Source organism: Pimephales promelas, chromosome 17 (assembly GCF_988280905.1).
Source record: "Pimephales promelas chromosome 17, fPimPro1.hap1.1, whole genome shotgun sequence".
Taxonomy (NCBI): Eukaryota; Metazoa; Chordata; class Actinopteri; order Cypriniformes; family Leuciscidae; genus Pimephales; species Pimephales promelas.
Window position 1 is genome coordinate 19,716,771 of NC_142785.1, and position 21,120 is coordinate 19,737,890.

Consider the following 21,120-nt stretch of genomic DNA (forward strand, 5'->3'; position numbering starts at 1 on the left):
ATATCAGAAGAAATAAACAACAACAGAAGCAACAGATTTTTGAATGGTGTTCATGGCAAACTTGCCCACCGATGCTAGGGTATTTTAAGCAAGCAGTTTAAACTAAAGCTGGCTGATTGGAAATTTTTGCATTTGTAATCAGAAGTTTTGTATAAAACTTATTGTATTATTCATACTCCAATATGCCAGATCTACACTCTGTCAGAACTGCTGGATTTTTAAAGCTGATGGGTCAGCTCCCTGACAGTAGGGGCGAGGCTTTAAAATTTGTGTCTGGCAGGTAAATTCTCCAATTTTCCATCCACCTCCTCCCTTCCCTTTCACCCATATCCTCTTATGCTTATAACATAACTTACTTCCTATTGATTGAATCATTTCAGGTCTACGCCACCCCTTCCAATGCAATGCCTTCTAAATTTTGGATTGACACCTCAATTTAGGTGTTTACATGGCTTTTTAGTTCTTTTAAGCAATCAATTTGATACAATTTGCTTCCAAAAAATGGTACAGAGGTATAAACACCTATTTGCTTATAAAAATGTAGCAACTGTCCCCATCAGTGATAATAGTCCTGGTCTATAGTATGTGTTCGCTTAGGGTCAGAATTAACATAATGGACATAAATAAGGACTGTGTGACTCAATCTAATGAGAATTATCTAACAGATAAAATGAATGCTCCCATGTCTTACTGGTCATGACAACAGGTATCTTGCCTTCGTATTGTATTGTCTTTCTTTTCTTTTTTTGTTGGCATGATTTATCAACACTAGGCTCACTCCTTTGGTCTGTTGTGAGAGGCCAGGACCCATATATGTACAAGATCATATATCAGGAATGCTGTCTCTGGATCAGAGCTGCTCCTTTGCACTCCTTGGCTTAAACCCCAGTAAACAATGTGAAAATCTGATCCTAAATCAGCACTCTGCACAAATACATGATGTTGGATCTCCGGGGGTGTACTTCCTCCCTGAGGTCTGATGAAAATCAATTTCTGTGGTTCTGGCAGAGTCTGGCTGAAACATTTATCAAAATCATCTGATGGAAAGTGCCTGAATCTGAGGAAATGAAGGACTGTATGATGTCCGCTATGTTCTTAGAGGATTTGTATTTGATTGCTGTGTTCGGCGATCGAGGGAGAACCAGATGAAAAAAAAAGCATTGGAAAAAACTGTGGGATGGGGGCTCATACATTTTGCATTAAAGCAGATTGGTTCTTAATTGGGTCTCCTTCCCCCATAGGGCTGACCAGCCATAACCAACAACACGTCTACAGTCTCAGCCTGGCCAGATGGTGGACTGAGCCTCGAAGTAGTGGGATGGCCTGATGGAGGGAGGTGTGTGTGTTGAGTGTGTATTAGTGGTTGTGACTTTGTGTCCTGCTGGGCCATCCTCCCCTTCGTACATCCATCCATCCTTTCATTTGACTGTTTGCTGTGGACCGTTGGAACTAAAGAGGCATCCTGGCTAAAGCAGCTGGGACTTGAGACAGGGTATGGATTGGGGGAGGGTTATATGTATGTTATCATGAATGGGCATCAAGAAGAACAAGAGGGAGGAAGGAAATGTAATGGACAGAGAAGTAGGAGGAGGACTTTATGGATGAAGGAAGACAAAAATACATACAATTATGAAGAATCTGACTATGGGGAAACAGTGAGCTTCATGCAGCTGCTCAGTCTGGCTGATAACTTGCAGATGGGTCTTCAACATTAACAAACAGGCTCAAATAAACCCAAATTGAACTCTTGTCTTGGTCATCTTGGCCTTGTCAACTATTTACTTAGTTGTTACTCATTGTACTTGTACATTGTGCAATTTCTGTTAAGACCAGCATGCAAATTCATTTGAACTAAATTCAAATTCCACTGATGAATAATGAATAGAGTGCTCTGATGCACTTGGAGAGAAAAAAAATGCTAATAATCTGACAGGTATAATTTTAGTCATTTACATAGCATTTTAAAAAGATTAATTATTGCTCTAGTCTGCTGAAAATCAAACTTTAAGTGCGCATGTTTGTAAATGCGCTTATTTTTCTTGGCTGAGCATACATTTTCAATGTAAAGAAAATATAAAGCGAGAACATACTGTAGTGTAGCCTCATCTGCACTATTCTGGAATCTCGTGTAAGGAATGTTGTGCTGTTTTTTGTCAAAGCCTTTTTAGGATGTTTCAAGGATATAGGATTGTGTATCTCTTCTGAGACCCCTTCTTGGACTGGTTTGAAGTGCTTTGTCCAGATGATCCTGCCCAACCCAAACAAAACACAATGTATGTCTGAAACGGAGCCAGTATATTACAAATGTGTCAAAAGGCAGTCATGGTCACTCCGATTCCTTTTTTTTATTTTATTGAAAGGAGTAAAGCAATGTACAGTGAAACCATGAAAGTTACATTTTCCCTCTCACTGATTTTAACTATTATACCCCCCCTCACCCCCAAAACATCCCTGGGCAACAACAGAATAACATACACAAAGTCAAATTATAACCATTATGTCACTACACCTTTTCAAGGCATGTACCCATGCATACATTACCAACCAAAACAAAAGTAATGATGAAAAGTATCACTACAGTATAAACTCACTCCGATTCTGACCTAGTTTTTAAAAACTCTTAACTCCTTACCTTTGCTCTGTCTTCCCTCCATCAAGGCTTTCCTCCGCTGGACCACAGCCAGTGTTCCATACTGCCCGTCCATATGCGCTACAGCTTTTTAGGCTTTCTGCACTATAAAATGACTATGGTGTCAAATTACGCAACTGCAGCTGAGCAGAGCGGCCTTTACCTCATAGCCATATGGAGAGTCTGTGAAGACTGATTGCTTTTGATGAAGACATTGATGATGGCGATTTCTCCAGACATGTATACAGAGTTTTGGTTGCAGTTTACCAGCTCAGAAAGTTCATTATTCAAATTTACCGCCAGTGTAAGTCGATATGTGTGTGTTTAATTTTCCACAAGATAACATCTTATCAAGGGGGAACTGGGAACTGGAGAGCAGCAATGAAAATGATGAAATTTGAAGCATTGCAGTTCATGTAGCACATTTCTTTGAGTTTGAACACATCTGAGGTATTTACAACAGCAACATCAACAACTACAGCCTCTGCAGAATGGCACAAATTAACTTTCTGTGAGACCACAGATGGATCTCAATGTATGCGTTTTCTCTCAGGCCAAAATATATTAATTTTATTTTACTGAAATTGTGGAAATCCACCAGTTAATAGCAAAGACATACACTGTTAAAAAAATATTGTTGGTTTAACTTAAAAAAGTAAGTAACCTGGGTTGCCTTAAAATTTTAAGTTGATTGAACTGGAAAAAGTGAGTTAATACAATGAAGGAGATTAATTTAATCATCAGAAACTCAAAATAATAAGTTATCTCAACTAAATAAATTATTATAAAGTTGATTTGACAAAAGAAAATATGTTGTGATAACAAATCTTGAAAATATTTTTTTTACAGTGTAGACGAATCAATCCTATCAGGCTAATCTCAAGACTGACAAGATTTAGATTAATTATATTCTAATTAAGAAAAGCATGCATTGTTGGCTATAAAGGGTTAAACCAGATTTAGGACCAGGAGGCACAGCAAATCTGTCAGTCTACTCTTTGTTAATTCCTTAAGGCTTTGGCTTGATTAGACTGTGTGTGTGTGTGTGTGTAGGAGAAGAGGACAGCCAAATGCCTTAAAATCTTAGTCACTTTTCTGCTGTTTGGATACTGAGAGTAACAGTGCAGATTGCAGAGATGATTTGCAATTGTTTTAAATGAATCAAAAACACACAGAAACTATCCAGATAACTCTGAAAACATTGTCCAGCGATTATAAAGGTTCAACAAGTCCTGCAAGCATTTCAGGGTTCATTCTGGAAAGGGTTCATTCAGGAATCTGATTAGAAATGGTAGTTTTAATAGAGTACAGAAACAACAGAGCATTTAAATTAATTTGTCTGTGGAATCTAAAATCATGTTGTCTTGCAGGTGGTGTGCATATGATTTTTGTTTGTGTTTTTTGCCAGCAAGGCCAGACACCTTTGTAATTAGGTGTTTGGCACAGAGTGTTGCTGCATTCCTTGGAGATATGAAAACACAGAAGCACTGATGAGTGACAGAGACACATTTTATGAGATTCACTTTAAAAAAAAATTGGATTCAGCTCATGTGTTGCCATTGAAAAAATAGCCTTTGCTGTAATGAATGCCCTGCAGTGGAACCCAGAGGAAACAGTCATTCCACTGCCTATCAGGCTCTTTAATGGTTCATTAGAGATTTGTTTGTTTAAAGCTTACACTCCCCACAGTTACCAGTTTGCTAGTACAGGGCCTCCACCCTGCTTTCAACATCCTGAGCACGTGATGTGAGGACCAAGTCATGTTAGAAGAGTGTCATAATTAATTTTATAACGGTGTGTCTGGAGCTGGGAAGAGATAAAGTTTGTATGTGGTTTACTCATATTGTGATTAACATCAGATGTTTTTCTTTGTTTTTGTGTAAGTAAAATTTGTGTATTTCTTTCATAATAAATCAGTTAAATGACTCAATAGTTGAGATTCTAGACTGAAGACTGAAGTGTTTCATAATTTACAGATGTCCTATTTTTTTATGGGTTTCAGCTCTTCTGGTCTATCTCTATCTATGGTGTAAGATATCACTGTATTGAATTGCAGTTATAATGACCTCAGAGATTTAGTTCAGTGTAACCTAACTCTCTTCGCCACATAATAGATTGCACCTTTTTAATGCAAGTATAATAATCAATGTTTTGTCATGACTTTCATGTGATGCCACAAGAAGCAGTTGACAATGCATATGAGTGTTTTATCAAAACCTCTCTCTGCAACTGAAGTTAAACACACAAACTGATAAAACGAAAGCAAAGCAACTAAACAAACAGAACACAGATTTGTATGTTATTGTAAAACTGGCACTTGTTTGAATCTGATAAAGTATTGAATCTGATAGTGTTGGGAATTCAGGATTTGTGTTGAAACTAAGTTCTGAGTCAAATATTGCTCTCCACTGTGCTTCAGACTTTGGGTGGACTTTATGTCTGCATTTTGATTCTCTCCCCAGTGTGATGTCAGAGCAGAGTTGTTTTTTGTGCCAAGGTCAAAATATGGATCACTGTCCAGATACAATATTCTGCTGACACACACACGAGTTCACTTGGCCACCGACATATGTGTACATGGTTTTTCAATTCAGACAAGCCTTTACATTGACTTGTAGTTCTTGAGTTCACACTTACAAATAAGTCAGGTAGAATAATGGTATGCGTATTTGGCATGTTGTCCGAGGAAGGGGGCTCCGAGCTCGGTATCTGAACCCATCCCTCCGTATTCCTAAACCTAACCCTAAACAGGGACTAAGGTTATTGGAAAAAAAAACTCAACTTTTTTAGCCATGAAAGACTGTGCTAAAACATCAATGACCCTGCTATTTTCAACCACGCTGATGCTGTGATTAAAGAGTTTCTCACTTTTTATAGACCCTTTCAGATGAATGACTTGTAATTATTAATCCATAAATAGATGATTGATTTATAGAACTGCATGTATAGACTTGGCAGAGAAGAATGTTCACTTGTGCTTGAATAAAGCAGTTAACCATTTTTTCGTATGGTCTTGTCTGACATAGGCTACATGCATAGCTTACAATGACAAACAGTTACAATTATGATTTATTTAATTAAAATATTGTTAGTTGAGCAAGATTGATGAGAACAATTTATTCAAAAATAGAGAATGTTCAACTAACATTCCCGAATGTCCCATGAGGTTATTTTTTTTTTTTTCGGGAACCAAACAAGAACGTTATAGGAACGTTCCATGTAGGTTAATTTTAGGTTCCATTTTTATAAAGTAATGTTCCGGGAACGTTCTCTTAACCTTAAGGGAAATTTCTAGGAACGTTTCCAGAACCTGTTGCAGAATCTAAAGAGTTTATCCTTTTCTTGAGCTATTCATTAATTTAAGTTTTCAGATACTCTTGATCATTCAGAAATAATGTTCTAATCTTAAATATGGTAATAACAAACGTATCGTTGCATAAGCTTCACTAAATATTAGGCTAAGTGTTCGTTAACGTGCCTCTCCACTCACACATGCGCTGTATCCAGCTGTGGAATTGGAGAAGAGGGGCTAAAGCCTATAACAGGGCGGAGAAAAGAGGGAACTAAATAGAGGAAGGAGGTCCCACTTTTCGCCGAGCACGACATGGAGAGAAAGTGAACGATTTTCTTTTAAGTCTCCAAGCAGCTTCCCTTCGAAGGCGTAGCGGTGTGCTGTCGGGATCTCGATAAACACAACGCGAACAGAGCTGCTCTGTTTGAGTCAGGATCGAGGAGAAAGCCTGGGGAAGTTTTCAGAGGAAACGAGACATTGCCGGGCGGAAAGCGAGCGGAGTTCTACTGGTTTGCACAGAGAGAAAGAGGGGAAAACAGAGACGACTCTGTTGCGCGGATTTTAATGAAATACAGCAGCTGTCGGACACACGCCTGCAACCCCTACCTACCCGGTGTTAGATGCGTTTGACTTTAAGATGCGGAGCGACCCCATACTGTTCGCCTCGAGGGGTAAGTGTCTCCATGAGTGGATTCATTGCATGCTTTGAGATAGCTGATTAATAATGTGTCTTGTCCACGTGTAATTTATAGTGGCTATGAAAGAACAATGTATCTTTAGTGAGATGCATGCAGTAGGCTATTACAACGTGTAGCCAATGATAGAAACGCATTTCTTATTACATCATCGCGCTTTGTGTGAGTAAGAAGTTTGTAAAATGTTTTTTTTTTTCATATCAATTTAATTTAATTGAATGTAAAATAAACAGAAGATAATTCAAAGAAATATTTCACATAATGGACATTTCAAAGGCAATATTACCTTCTCGGTTTGGGAAGAGCTGAATTCACCCCATGAGTCAGACTTTCTCATTTGAATCCCTCACACACACAGCTTTTCTCAGGTCAGTTAGAAAAGCCATTACAATTTGAAATGTGAAGAGGCGGTAATGATGTTTCAATGAATTCTTGCTTTTTTTTTGTTTTGTTTTTTTTGCTGTGTGTGTATTTATTTTTTTATTCAGTAATGGTCAGATTTGCGTTTAATAAAAATATGTCTAAATTCTATTTTACATTTGTATTTTAATAGTATTAGAATATAGTGTTAAATTTAATAATTAAATCAGAAGATTGATTCCAGTCACCCATAATAACTCTTGGGTGATACAGGTGCCCTTATCTTCTGTCACAGAAGTCTGCACTTTTGAAAACATAATTTGAGCTGGATAGGCAGAGCATCTGTGATTGGCTGTTTGGCTGGCAGCTGTGAGGTGTCAGGTATCCTGTATGTGCATCACAACTCTGCACTTGGTTGGATGTGACAGAGCCCCATTGTCCACAGTGGTTTAACTTTAAGGTATCGGAGTGCAAGACGTTGCATTGTTTTGGAGTTTTGTTGTAAAGTGTGTTCTTTTTTTTGCCATAGAGTTGTTGCGTTGCTCTCTTAAATACTTGTAGTCAAACTTCAGTAGGCCAAATTAATTTTCAGAATGACTGTTGTCCAAGATTTGGCACCACTGTCTGTATCATTATTGCAAAATAAATTCAAGAGATCTACTTTGTTTTGGGGTCCTGGTTGCCCTGTTTTGGATTTATTTAGTGTTAAAGACCATATGATTATCCCTAACATGAATTTTTGCACTAAAACATGTCAGCATAGTTCCAGATGTGACCATGTTCATTGTGGATTTGAACTTTTCGTCATGTTTTAAAGCTCATACTGGGCTGCGCTGGTGGTTAATGCGTTTATTGGCATTTAGGAACATATGGCACTGTGTTGTTAGACCAGTCTGACATGGTATGAATTGGCACTCGATTATAGCGTGTGATGTGGGTATTGGTCTGTTAGCCTACTTGGCTTTATTTTAGGGGGTCTCCTCTCTGACAGTTTCCACACTGATGAGTTTTTAAAGGCTTACACGTGCCAAGAAACCCCGAAAGCCCTTCCTTCCCTCCAAGAAGAGATGTCTGACCCAAAAAAGACGAGAGGCAAGAAGAGAATTCTTTAACTTTGCCTTACTCTGTCTTTTCCACACATTCTGTCAACTCAACTGCTTGGCTCTACTGCAGTTTTTATCATATATTTCTTGTTTTCTCTCCCCTCTCTCAATTGCTATTACTATAAAGGGTGTTAATGGCTCCCTACATTGTCCCTCAGGGTAAAGTGCTAGAGTAGGTCAGAATGTTCCAAAAAAGCATTAGCTAAATAAATAAATTGTAAATGTTCGCCTTGATTAATGTTGAGTATATTTTTGTGACCATTGGTTCAGCCTTATTTAAAGGGTTAGTTCACCCAAAAATGAAAATTAAGTAATTAATTACTCACCCCCATGCCGTACCAACCCCGTAAGACCTTCGTTCGTCTACGCCTACGGAACACAAATTAATATATTTTTGATTAAATTTGAGAGGTGGATCCCTGCTACATACGAGAGTTCAAGAGATTTCCACGACGCATGCGCGAGAACTGAAGTTGTTGAAGAAGATCGCAATTCTCGCGCATGCGTCGTGGAAATCTCTTGAACTCTCATCTCAGGCCCAGAAGGGAGAAAAGGAATAGTTGAATAAAGTTGTTATTTTTGTTTGTTTTGTGGTTGTCTGAACTCTGAAGTATAAAATTATTGGTTAAGTCAATCACACATGTATGATGCTAAAAATAAAACCATCGAGTGAAATACCGGAGTGAACTTGGCTGACCGGGTTTTGCTGCCTCCTTAACCTGATCCTCCATGAGTGCAACCCAGGGGGACACAATCACAACTATCGCCTTGCCGGCCTTTGGCCTGCCCAGTTTCTCGCTGACGATCAGTAATAGTTGATAAATTAAAATTTTCCCAAAACCTGTCGGGAGTAGGGCCACAACATCACCTCCATTCAAAATGTTTAACAAACACTCTTCTTGTTCGCGTTTCGGTTTGCAAATGCTGTAGCGAATTGCATCCCGTGTCTCCATATCCACCGTCGTTTTCGATTTCCTAACCTAAAATACAATCTTAAACTCTGTGCTTACTTAGCCTCTCTACCTCACGGATCTCAATCTGCCCTCTTTGTTGATTGGCCGGCTGTTTTCAGGCTAGAGGAAAACTGAGAGTCATGTCGATGTCTCTGTCGAGTAGAGACGCGAAATATATATTACGATAAGTAATATAAGTACGAAATCTGACACAGTCAGGCTAATCATGATGAGGATGGGGAGCATCATTTTGGCATAAACTAAATTGTCAACATTTATAGATTACATTTGATGTTGTATTTTACATTAATGACACCTTTTTTTAATTAATACATTTTTTTTAATTGTGTATTACACTACCATTTAAAATGTTTGGGGTCAGAAATTTTTTTTGAACTTATTTGATAATTAAAATAAATGAATATTAAAAATGTATTTTTATTATCAATGTTGATAACTGATCATCCTGTACATGGTAATCATGCTTCAATTCATCCCAAGTAATTGTTGGAACTAGGAAGGCATATACTCAAATGCTGGTGAGAATTCATAAATGCACACATAAAAAGTGGATACAATCACTTCTCTGCTCAGTTTCCCAGGCACCATGGAGTCTCCCCCACCCTCTAGAAGGATGATTCTTAAAGGTTTCTGTAACCAGTGGCTCCTCTCTCCCAACTCTCTGCCCGCTGTGGTTTAGGAGTTAATGCTCTGTAATTACACACACACTCACACACACAAACTCATAAACACAAGTACACATGGACCTATATTTTAAACCATCCTTTCATAATTGAAACCTCAGTATTTTCCTCATATGTTCATGTGAACACATACAGTATGGATATTACACACATATAATCAAACACAGAGATGAATGTAATCACACAGCTGAGATATTCTCTTATTGATGATCCCGGTGCGTTTGATATATGTGACAACACAGATGCTGCTATTGAAGGCCATCATTAGTGGGACAGTGGAGCATCTGTTGAATATTTCCTTTTCTTCTGTAGTTTTCTACTATTTTCCAGGCATGTGTAGCCGGAGTGGTACTCTGTTGTGCCCTGGCCTGTGGCAGTGAGCGGTAACCATGATGAGGCCAAACCGTAAAGCAGCCTAATTTCACAAACCACAGATTAGTAGCTGCCTTATTCACAGCTGCCAAACTTTTTGTTCTGGGCACCCAGATCTACGAGAGAATCTATACCGTAACCATATATATATTCGATGATTGATAATATTGATATTTTGGGCTCGAGTGGAACAGGGACATGGACAGAGACCAATTGCTCATAGAAAAATCAATGGAAATATGGTGGCTGTCCTGCCTTTCAGTTAAAACTAAACTACAGAGGTCAATGATTTGAGGTCATTTTTCTTAGTGATCTATAAAGGGGTCATGAACTGGCTTTTTAAATTTTATTTGTATTATATTGTTGTCTGAGGTGAACTTATGACGTTCGCTTGCATTCAAAAACATCAAAATAAATAACTAATAAGCTATTTTCTACCCTAGTTTTGGGCCCAGCTCAGAAATGCTCGGTTTTTTATGGGCGTCTCGCACTGAAGACTTGGAAGTAAACACCCACTGCTGTGAGTGGATGACAGTTTTGCATATTATAATGAGTTTCAACTCACCCGTCGATGCACGTAGGGGAAATTGTTTAGAAAAGGTCCAATGTTGTAAAATGGCAACAGGAATGATTCACCCATACATGTTCGACCCAGAGTCCGTGTTTTGTGCAATTCCTGTCAGATCCAATATAGACGGCACAGCACCGTTCTTTACTCTTAATCGGTCTGGAAATCCAGTCTTGTTTACAAAACAATCCTCAGTGAAATCAAGCGAACAGACGGTTTTACCCTCATCAGCTGGAGCATCATTAAAAATAAAGTTTTGCAGTCCTATTGGAATCCAGAGGAAGCTTATGCAGCGACTGTCTTCTTCCACAACCAGGCACTGCACAATATTTTGTTTTGCTCGGTAGCTCGATCCGGTTTGTCATCACGAGGTAGGTCTATGTTATTTAGCTATGCGTGTAACGCACTAATCGGTGGGCGGGGCTTACGGCCGTGTTGAAGTAGACATTGATCTTCTTTTGCGGGGGTGGTGTTTTATCATCTTTGATGTCATAGTTCCCCACTTTGGAAATACGAGTCGTTTGCTGAGCCTGGTGTCAATAAAAGCTTTTATTGGACTAACAAGGATGTTTTCAGTTTTGAAACTTACAGGATATTCTTATAATATGATATAATATGATGACCTCTTAGATGTCAAAAGCTCAAGGAAAATTTGATTTCTCAGTTCATCACCCCTTAAAAAAATCAATTAAACTGAAAATAATACAAATTTGCAGTTGCATTAAAGATGCAGTCCATAGCTTTTTTGGGGTTAAAAATTATCCAAAATACATATTTGAGAAAATACCTAACCAGCCAATGTTCAAAACTATCTGCTTGCCTTATGTCTATTTAAGTGGTAAGCTTGTTATAATGTTTTTAATTTCAGTGGTACTGGTGGATTTCCGCGGGAGATTCTAACATTTTTCGAATCTCGAGCACCTTTGCGTCATTACGTCACATCTGTTCACATAAAGGAGTCTCGGCTAGTATAAGCTTGCGAGGAGGATGCTGGAGGTGGAGATTTATGGCCTATTCTCACAGCACTTGATATAATTTATTCATTTGATGGCAGATCCAGAAAGGTTCAAACGACAATCACCAGTGACAACAGAAGATTCACCTGCTGAAAAATGAAAAAGACTTTAAAAAGGCTACAGAAAAAAAGAGACTGAAACCGGAAACAAGGATACATATCGGAATGACATTAAATGTAGTCACGCAATGCTGACTTTAACATCAACAATTTTTGAACAAAGTATAATTTGCACAGTTTTGATAAGACAGATATGATAACTTATAAGCAATTGTTAGATTTAATCAGCGCGATTTACTGCAGCCAGAACAAAGGTGGATGTTTCTAACCAGTTCAGATGACATTTTCCAATGAAAATTCTTATGTTGGTCATACTTCCAAAAAGAATAATCTGTGATTCTGAATGCCAGTATCCACATCGGCAGATTCGGCACGGTGACTGACAGCCTCACACTCTCCTCAAACATTGTGTTCATCCACGCTGTGTCGAGGGTGTTGAAGTACAACTCACGTAAAGTTGATAATTCCGCAATTGCAGATTTCGAGCAGAGATGGCGACAAGGAGGAAAAACGCCCGGACTGCAGTTTTAAGCTTTTTATTATTGCTTTGGAAAAAATCCAAGTGGTTGTTTTCTGAATTAACATTCACTTTTAAGCTCTCATAAAAACTATAAAAATATGTATTTATATACTTTAAAAAAAATGAATAAAATATATATATATATATATATATATATACATTTAGTAAATAATAAAGATTTGTACATGCATATTCAAAGCTTATGGAAAATATTTTTTACACAATTTGAGGAATATTTTTGAAGATGTTGTATTGTATAACTTTTGTCCAAATTTATTGATGATTTATAAAAGATTATATAGCTCAACACAATTTTGAGAAATTTCAGTCCGATAAGAGCTTTATTTGCTATTACACAAAACACTGTTACAGCAGAGTGAACTGATTTGCTTTTAAAGATCATTGATGTGACTCTGGTGGTGTTATAAGCAAGATTGGCATGCTTTTCTTTTTATCTTTACCTCCTCCAATCCATCTATCGGTCCGTCTGTTCAGCCTCCAAGGCGTTGGGTGTGTAAAACCGGATTGGAGTAAGAAGGAGCTTGTGTTGTATCTCAGTCATCACCGGTTCAGGCTCTCCGTCTGGATCCTGTCAGCAGACATCAAAGAGAAGCCCTACACTGGATGAGGAGTCAGGGAGGACAGAAGGGCATGAAGTTCACATTTATGTTCTTGGCAGGTTTCTTAACCAAAGCAAAGGATTGTTTGTTATCTCTTTTTTCAAAGGTTTATTGTTAGCCGCCACCATGTCTTTCCCCATCTGAAGTGAGAAGTGAGGGGAAAAAAGCGTCTTGGCTCCATATTGAAATGGAGAAATGGAGAAGTGGGAGTGAGAGAGATAAAAGAAGAGAAGAGTGAGTGAAGGATGTGGGACCGTGGGTGCTCCATAGAAACTTGGCATGGGGTTAATGTCTGATTATATACGTAGGTCATAGATCATGTGCATAAGGATTTGAACGGTTCATTAAAGAGAACTGCTCTAAAATGTGACGGAAGGGTCAGATAGGATGACAGCGTGGAGAGAAAAGTACTCTGTAATCTGAACGTGTACACGCACGCACACACACACACATTTCTTTTGGTGAATTTCAAAGATGTTGTTGCTTCTCAGCGGCCTGGGTGGTAGACCGTAACCACATATACACACCTACGCAAATGCACACACATTCTACATCAGCAGACAAATAATACTGGTTCTTGCATGCTGGCTACATCACAATTGCTTTTGCAGACCACATCCCTCTATATTATTGAATTTGGGTTGGAATGATAGAATAATGTGATTTTTGTTCAGCAGAGGCTGTGAATGATGTTTTTCTGAGAGTTCACTAGGTCAACTTGTCAAACTGGTTCTAGATAACCACCAACTAGCTGAGTACCATCCATTATTTTTCTCTGTCAACACCGAATTAAAATCAGCTTTGCTTGTTGAAACTTTCTCTGGCTTGGCATCAGCCTCCTTCTGGTCAATTTGGGAGGTATTTGTAAAACAAGACTAGAATTGTTTTTTTAAAAAAAATTGGTCTGGATGTGTTTTGTCATTCCTCAGGATTTAAGCTTGCAGTGTGTCTTTCTTTTTTTTTTTTTTTAAAGATGGGCTTTTTGGACTCACATCTTGGATCTTTTATCATTTAGTTTTGTTTACGCTAGGTTAGTCGGTCGAGAGTGTGTGAATGAAGAAGAATCAGAGTTAGAGAATTGTGAATGTGGGTGGTTGTTATTGTTTAAAGTTTTCCCCCTTTTTCCCTCTCATTCTCTTTCTCTTGACTTTGTTTGCCCCCAAGCAGTTTGAAGGTGGTCCTCATTTCTGTGTGGCACTTGGTGCTCTTTAATGCAGTGATTTGGTTCGCTCGGTTGGTTTTTAAAGTGTATTTCCTTTCGTGTTATTTGGCCACCACTACTGAAAGTGCTTCATTAGCTTTATTCACTCTGACATGCAAGCTGTTGGACAGGGAATGATATTGGAACAACTGGAAATGGTCTCAATAAGATCTAAGACCCATCAAAATGTTCAAAAGTCGAAAATGTTCCTTTATAAAAATATTTAACAAATGTTCATAGTTATCCTTTTGTGAATTATTTATTTATTTATTTGTTGGGGTTTATTTGAATGCCATATTATATGCAGGAATTGTGTGTGTGTGTATATATATATATATATATATATATATATATATATATATATATATATATATATATAGGGTTAGGGTTATATACCAACCAATCACATGGCAGTTGTTTCAATGCATTTAGGGGTGTGGTCCTGGTCAAGACAAACTTCTGAACTCAAAACTGAATGTCAGAATGGGGAAAAAAAAGATGATTTAAGCAATTTTGAGCATAGCATGGTTGTTGGTGCCAGACGGGCCGGTCTGAGTATTGTTACAATCTGCTCAGTTACTGGGATTTTCACACATAACCATTTCTAGGGTTTACAAAGAATGGTGTAAAAAGGGAAAAACATCCAGTATGCGGCAGTCCTGTGGGTGAAAATGCCTTGTTGATGCTAGAGGACAGAGGAGAATGGGCCGACTGATTTAATAGATAGAAGAGCAACTTTGACTGAAATAACCACTCATTACAACCGAGGTATGCAGCAAAGCAATTGTGAAGCCACAACACGCACAATCCTGAGGCGGATGGGCTACAACAGCAGAAGACCCCACCGGGTACCACTCATCTCCACTACAAATAGGAAAAAGAGGCTACAATTTGCAAGACCTCAGCAAAAATGGACAGTTGAAGACTGGAAAAATGTTGCCTGGTCTGTTGAGAAATTCAGATGGTAGAGTCAGAATTTGGTGTAAACAGAATGAGGACATGGATCCATCATGCCTTGTTACCACTGTGCAGGCTAGTGGTGATGGTGTGGGGGATGTTTTCTTGGCACACTTTAGGCCCCTTAGTGCCAATTGGGCATCGTTTAATTGCCGTGGCCTACCTGAGCATTGTTTCTGACCATGAACATCTGTTTATGGCCACCAAATACCCATCCTCTGATGGCTACTTCCAGCAGGATAATGCACCATGTCACAAAGCTCGAATCATTTCAAATTGGTTTCTTGAACATGACAATGAGTTTACTTTACTAAAATGGCCCCACAGTCACCAGATCTCAACCCAATAGAGCATCTTTGGGATGTGGTGGAATGGGAGCTTCATGCCTTGGATGTGTATCTCACAAATCTCCATCAGCTGCAAGATGCTATCCTATCAATATGGTCAACATTTCTAAAGAATGCTTTCAGCACCTTGTTTAATCAATGGCACGTATAAGGCAGTTCTAAAGGCGAAAGGGGGTCGAACACAGTATTAGTATGGTGTTCCTAATAATCATTCCATCACCTTTGCATCAATGTAGTTTTTCAGAATAGACATTTTAGGAGAAAAAAATTATCCCAAAAAGCTTGTGAATAAATATTTTAGTGTGTTGACCTGTTGAAGTTTGATGGTAGACTGCAGTCAACGGTAACACAGGTTCAGTTCAACATGTGTACTGTGAGGAAATGTCTATTCAGTCGAGCACAAGAACATGTGATTTGAATAATCCAGTAAAACAAGAAGAACTCCAATGATTAAATTAGATGTCCCTATGTAAGGACACCATAATGTCTTCCTAAATCAATCATGCTTGGGCAGTCATTTTAACTATGACGCATGAAAAATGTTCATAAACTTTCTACTTTTTTCTAATAATTGTTAGGGCAGGACTGTATATCGACTTGTGTAAAATATATTGATATATTTTTAAATGAGATATGAGACGTTTATATAGATAAACATTGATGTTTTGGAGGACACAGGGTGCTTATGAGGTTCATGCTTAAACTTATAGTTTAAATCGGCTACCCTCCTGTCAGATGCATGTAGCCTTCTGTTTAATGCATTTAAAGGGATAGTTCACTTTGAAAATAATTTTTGATATGTTTTAGCTTACCTCAAGGGCATCCAAGATGTAGGTGTCTTTGTTTCCACAGTATTTTCAATTTTGATATTTTTCGGTCAAACCGTTGTTGTTTATCACTCATGTAATGGAGGTCTATGGAGCCCACCTCAAAGAGCATGCACAGAGACACGAAACGTTCGATTTGTGTGAGAAAACGAACAGTATTTATATTGTGTTTACCTTTTGCCATGTCCAACTGATCTGAAGGCACAGGCGCTTGCGTGTGTACGTCACTCATTGTTTACACAGAGATTTCGGAAGTTTTACCTTTCACTGTGAAGATCTAAACATATTTAGATATACAGGAAATCGCAATTTCTTTCGATTTCAATATATATCATTCTGACAGTAAGCGAGTCTCTGTTAAACTTCACAGACTTCACTGATGGTGTGCCGATGTGCATGTATACGTCAAACACAGATGGAGTGCAAAATAATTGCAGCACAATCATTGTTTCTGAAATATACATTTTGCTAAATTATTTGTAGTTGGATATTAAATGCAGATTAAAAATTCTACATTTAACACAAGCAATTGCACTTGTGTTGTACTAACAGTAAAGGGACTATTGTAATGGGGCATTGTAAAACTAAACATTTAACCCATTTTGTAGAAAATACAGATACACTGCAAACAGAGGTAAACTGTTTGGTCCATATTGCCCAATTGTCTTGTGTATTCCTTTAAAGACAAGAACATTTCATATATTTAATAGAAAAAACTGCACATTTGATTTGTGCGCACTTGAAGGAGGGACTTTAAAGGGTAATACCTGCATACAAATGAACTATAGCCAACCTGAAAAATATCCAGACGTCAGTGTAGCGGCAATCTTGATGGCTGGAATCCAGACCAGCAGTCATACAGTGACACGATGCACAATTCACTTTCATAGCACACACGAACACACTAATCAGTGAGCTCTATTCTCTGTTTTACGTCAAGAATCAGCAGCCGAGCATGTACCCCCCCTCCTGTCTCGCAGTCTTATGTAAACCTTCAGCTATGTGTTTGTATGGGACAGAGCCCATTGTAATGCTGTTTTATAGACCTCTGATTCCAGGGCTGCAATTCACATTTGATAGCCTTTGATATTTCTCAGGTGCCGAGCCAACAGATACCTATAATTCAATGCTTTTACGAGATGCCAGCCAGCATCTCAGGGCAGAGCAATGCTGACGGCCCATCTTTACAGTGTCAATAGGAGAAAATCACCCAGCCGAAGATGTTATGCCTCAAACTTGTGCTCTTATTTTGCTTATTGAATATCTTGTACGTTTGTTTTTTCAGCGATGGAGGAGTTGTTGGCAGAGTTGCGGGTCTTTCTGGAGTTGTTAGACAGAGAGTATTTAACTGCTGGAGTGAGAGAGAAGAAACAGCAAATATTAAACATCTTACACAGAGTTCTAGCCACAAGAGGTAAGCTCAAACCGCTTTCTCTGCTCATTTCACCTTTGACTTCAGATGAACTCTTCACACTGCACCATGTTGCTTCATCATCATGACGCATGTCTACTTAATATCTACATCAATTTATTTTTCTCTATGAATGTGTTTGTTTTTCTCTCAGAGCCTTCATGTAAGACCGAGATACACACCTCTCTCCCGGCCCCACCTCAGATGCCCCTACCAGAGATTCCTCACCCCTGGATGGTAAGATGTGCATAGATATTATTACAATTAATGCAGCCACAATTATATTCTTTACTGTCACTTTTGATATATTTAATGCATCCTTCCTGAGTAAAAGTATTATATTTGTCTTAAAAAATCATACTTAATAATTTATTCTTGCCACCAAAGTTGTTAGTCCCTTATTCTCTAACTTTTTACAACAAGATTTCATTAGTTAACAGTAGTTAGCATTTGCTCACTCAAATGGACAATGAGCAATATATTTTTCAAAGCATTTATTCATCTTTGTTAATGCTAATAAAAATTGTATCATTGTTGTGTTCATGTTAGTTGCACAATGCATTAAATATGAATAAATGCAGTATAAGTATTGTTCATCGCTAGTTCATGTTACTGAAACATTACAGAGTGTTTTATTCAATATACCACCCAGCTCTATTAAACAAAAAGTCAACAGGGAAAGCTTTGCTTTCTTTACAGTGAGTTTAGGGTTTTTCTAAGTTTGTTTTAGCATTCCAGAAACAAAAATAGCATTGTCCTATATTTGGAACTGGAAGTGATGTCGTCTGAACCCTGACTGCCACTGGCTGGTGGTTTGATGGTCTCTTTTTGTGAAGTGCTCTGTGTTTTTATGAGCTCTGTAAAACAGCAGCAGGAAGTGTTCACATCACTTTGCTTTGTCACATGACCTCATAGTTACCGACAACCGACCCTGATGTGGTCTCATCCGTCACACATGAAACAGATTACGCCTGCGCGCATGTATTTGCTCACATGTGTGACACTAAGAATAACAATCATCTTTGTTGGAGGGCAGCAGCAGATGCTTGTGATGAATAGCAGGTGTTCATGGGTCGCAGTTGGCCATTCTCAAACACACACATCCCAGCACCTTGTTTTTCAGTTCACCATTTACACACTCAGCACTTTACAGTATAATTAGAAACATCCTTTCCTACCTCGGCCATCCGTGCATAACCCCGGTGTGTGTGTGAGGGGCCGACTGTTCCCGTTCCCGGAAGGTGTGTGGGGGCAGGGGATTGTGGGACTGTAGAGTGAGATGATGGAAGAGAAATATCCATTTACGACAATCCAAGCTCGGACCTCTGTCTGTGCAAAAACCTGCCCGAGGAAAGGCAGAACACGAAAGTTGGCCATCATTTTTTTCTTTTCCATTGCGCTGTTTAGTTTTTCTTATTCCTGCTCTCCATCAACCACACCCGCTGCTCCATCCTCTTCATTCCATTTTTCTCTCTCTCTCTCCAGCTATGTGATGATTTAGTATTGCGTCAGTGAGCCAGGTTTATAAACGGACTCCTTGTCAGATTCCTGCCAGACCTAATTCTGCACATTCAGTGTGTGTGTGTGTATGTGTGTTTGACTAAAGCCTTCTATGGCCCTTACAAGTGGTCAAAACCACTTAGGGAAAAAACAGAGGAATTGAAGGAAAGGGACTGAAGCTGGGCATGTGGGTGGTGACTGGTGAGATAGGGCCGTGGACAGGACAGCAGACGCCACAGTACGCAAGGGGGAGAATCTTGTCTGGAGACTTTCTGTTTGTGTGTGTGTGTTTGTGTTGAATTGAACTCTGTGGCTTTGGGTTTCTAAATGTTTGGCAGCAAATTCACTGCAAATCTTCCCTGTACATGTACTATAATGAACCCAGGGGAGGAATTTCTGACTTTCTGTTCATGAATAGTGCTTGCTAAATACTAGTTTAGTTCTTTCAACCAATAGTTACAATTACTTAGAGATGAGTGAAAGTTATGCTTACTGCCCATCCATGCACAGTTTCAATAGCCCTTTTTGGAGTGACAGCAATACTTGTGAATGGAAATTGCATAACTTTAGCCTACTTTTTTACAAAACACACTATACGCAAACATTATACTAAAATGTCACATTTGTAAAAGCTTCTTCGCCCAAATGCTATACTAGTGACTGTTCATGTCAAGATTCCATCATAGAATCCAACACTTCTGGAAAGATAATTTCTCTTGTAGGGCCCACAGTGGCAAACTGTGCAGTTTGTACTAAGAATTTTTTTTTTTTCAGTTCAAGTTTTATTTGAATTGTATGGCTAGTTTCATTGATGCGTAGAGTGCTTTCAGGTGGTTTAATTTAATTCAAATTAAGTTAATTATTTTTAAATTAAATGTCATTGTGTTTTTTTTCTAGTTTGTATAATTTACGTTATTTAAAATGAATTTTGTGCATTTAATGAATAGACTAATATGAATATACATCAGGCTTGTTTACACCCAGTCACTTCATGTGTTTTTAATGATCAGATAGCATGATCTGATTTGTTAAAAAATTATTACGCGATTAATCGCATCCAAAATAACATACAGTATGTAGTATCTAGTAAAGTACACAGTATACATGAAAATATTTCTTAAATGTATACAAGCATGTGCGTGTATTTATATATAAAAAATAATTATACACAGTGCGCCCACATATGTTATGTAAACACAAACTTTTATTTTGGATGCGATTAATCGTTTGATAGCCCTAGTTAAAATGTTTCCATTTACACTAGGCCACAATAACGTGTTTCCGCAAAAATTAACATTTATTCAATTTAAATTTAGTTTATGTCAACGAAAGCAAAACGGATATGGATTGCATTTTATTTATCTTCAGCTCATTTTTAAGATCAAGATCGCAATAGGAGAAAGTGCGGCATCAGCACTGGTAAGATCATTTAGTCGCACTACTTTTATTGTGTTGAGGATCTGCAACTTTTAGTTTTATTTGCGCTAGTTTGTGCGTCAGCTTGCTAAAAAGATGCTTAGTTGGAGCAGCGTTGCCATATCTAACTATTAGATGTCATATAGCCTGTAACATGCTCTCACATGTTTATTGTTTTTACATTTTGGGCGGAGTAAAATGTACAAACAGTATGTGGTTTCAAAAACCAGATACATTTAGACTTGTCCTGTTTCAGCTGGAATGCATCTGGTTTGCAGTGATTTGAGTGATCGGAAAAGGGATTTTGCAGGGCATTTACACCTGATCTTTTCACGATGGGATAGCCATCCAATCGGAGAAAACGCTTGAAGTTACCAGTTGTAAACAGGCCCATTAGCACTAGCAGTGCAGTACACTTATAGTTTGATAAGTTGTTGCCTGTTCTTTTGTCTAAACAGTAAGCGAAGATTACATCATTCTTTTTGGTGGCTCAATCAAATCTCTTTGTATTTTACATCTCAAAACTTCCTCTAGTACGAGTGTTGAGTGCTGGTTCTGTTTCTGTTCATG

General features: G+C 38.3%; 1 protein-coding gene across 3 annotated transcripts in view; it reads left to right on the top strand.

Annotated features, from left to right (window-relative positions):
• Positions 1–21,120, top strand: part of afap1 (actin filament associated protein 1) — a 58,911-nt gene that overhangs the window by 8,913 nt on the left and 28,878 nt on the right. The window contains exons 1-3 of one of the 3 annotated variants that reach the window (XM_039661419.2): positions 6,163–6,592; positions 17,509–17,637; positions 17,789–17,871. In XM_039661419.2, coding sequence (XP_039517353.1) covers positions 6,559–6,592; positions 17,509–17,637; positions 17,789–17,871 — 246 coding nt within the window. In that variant the 5' untranslated portion in view covers positions 6,163–6,558. Of the gene's footprint in view, positions 1–6,162; positions 6,593–17,508; positions 17,638–17,788; positions 17,872–21,120 lie in introns of those variants that run through there. The other 2 variants (XM_039661421.2, XM_039661420.2) reach the window with 2 other exon arrangements.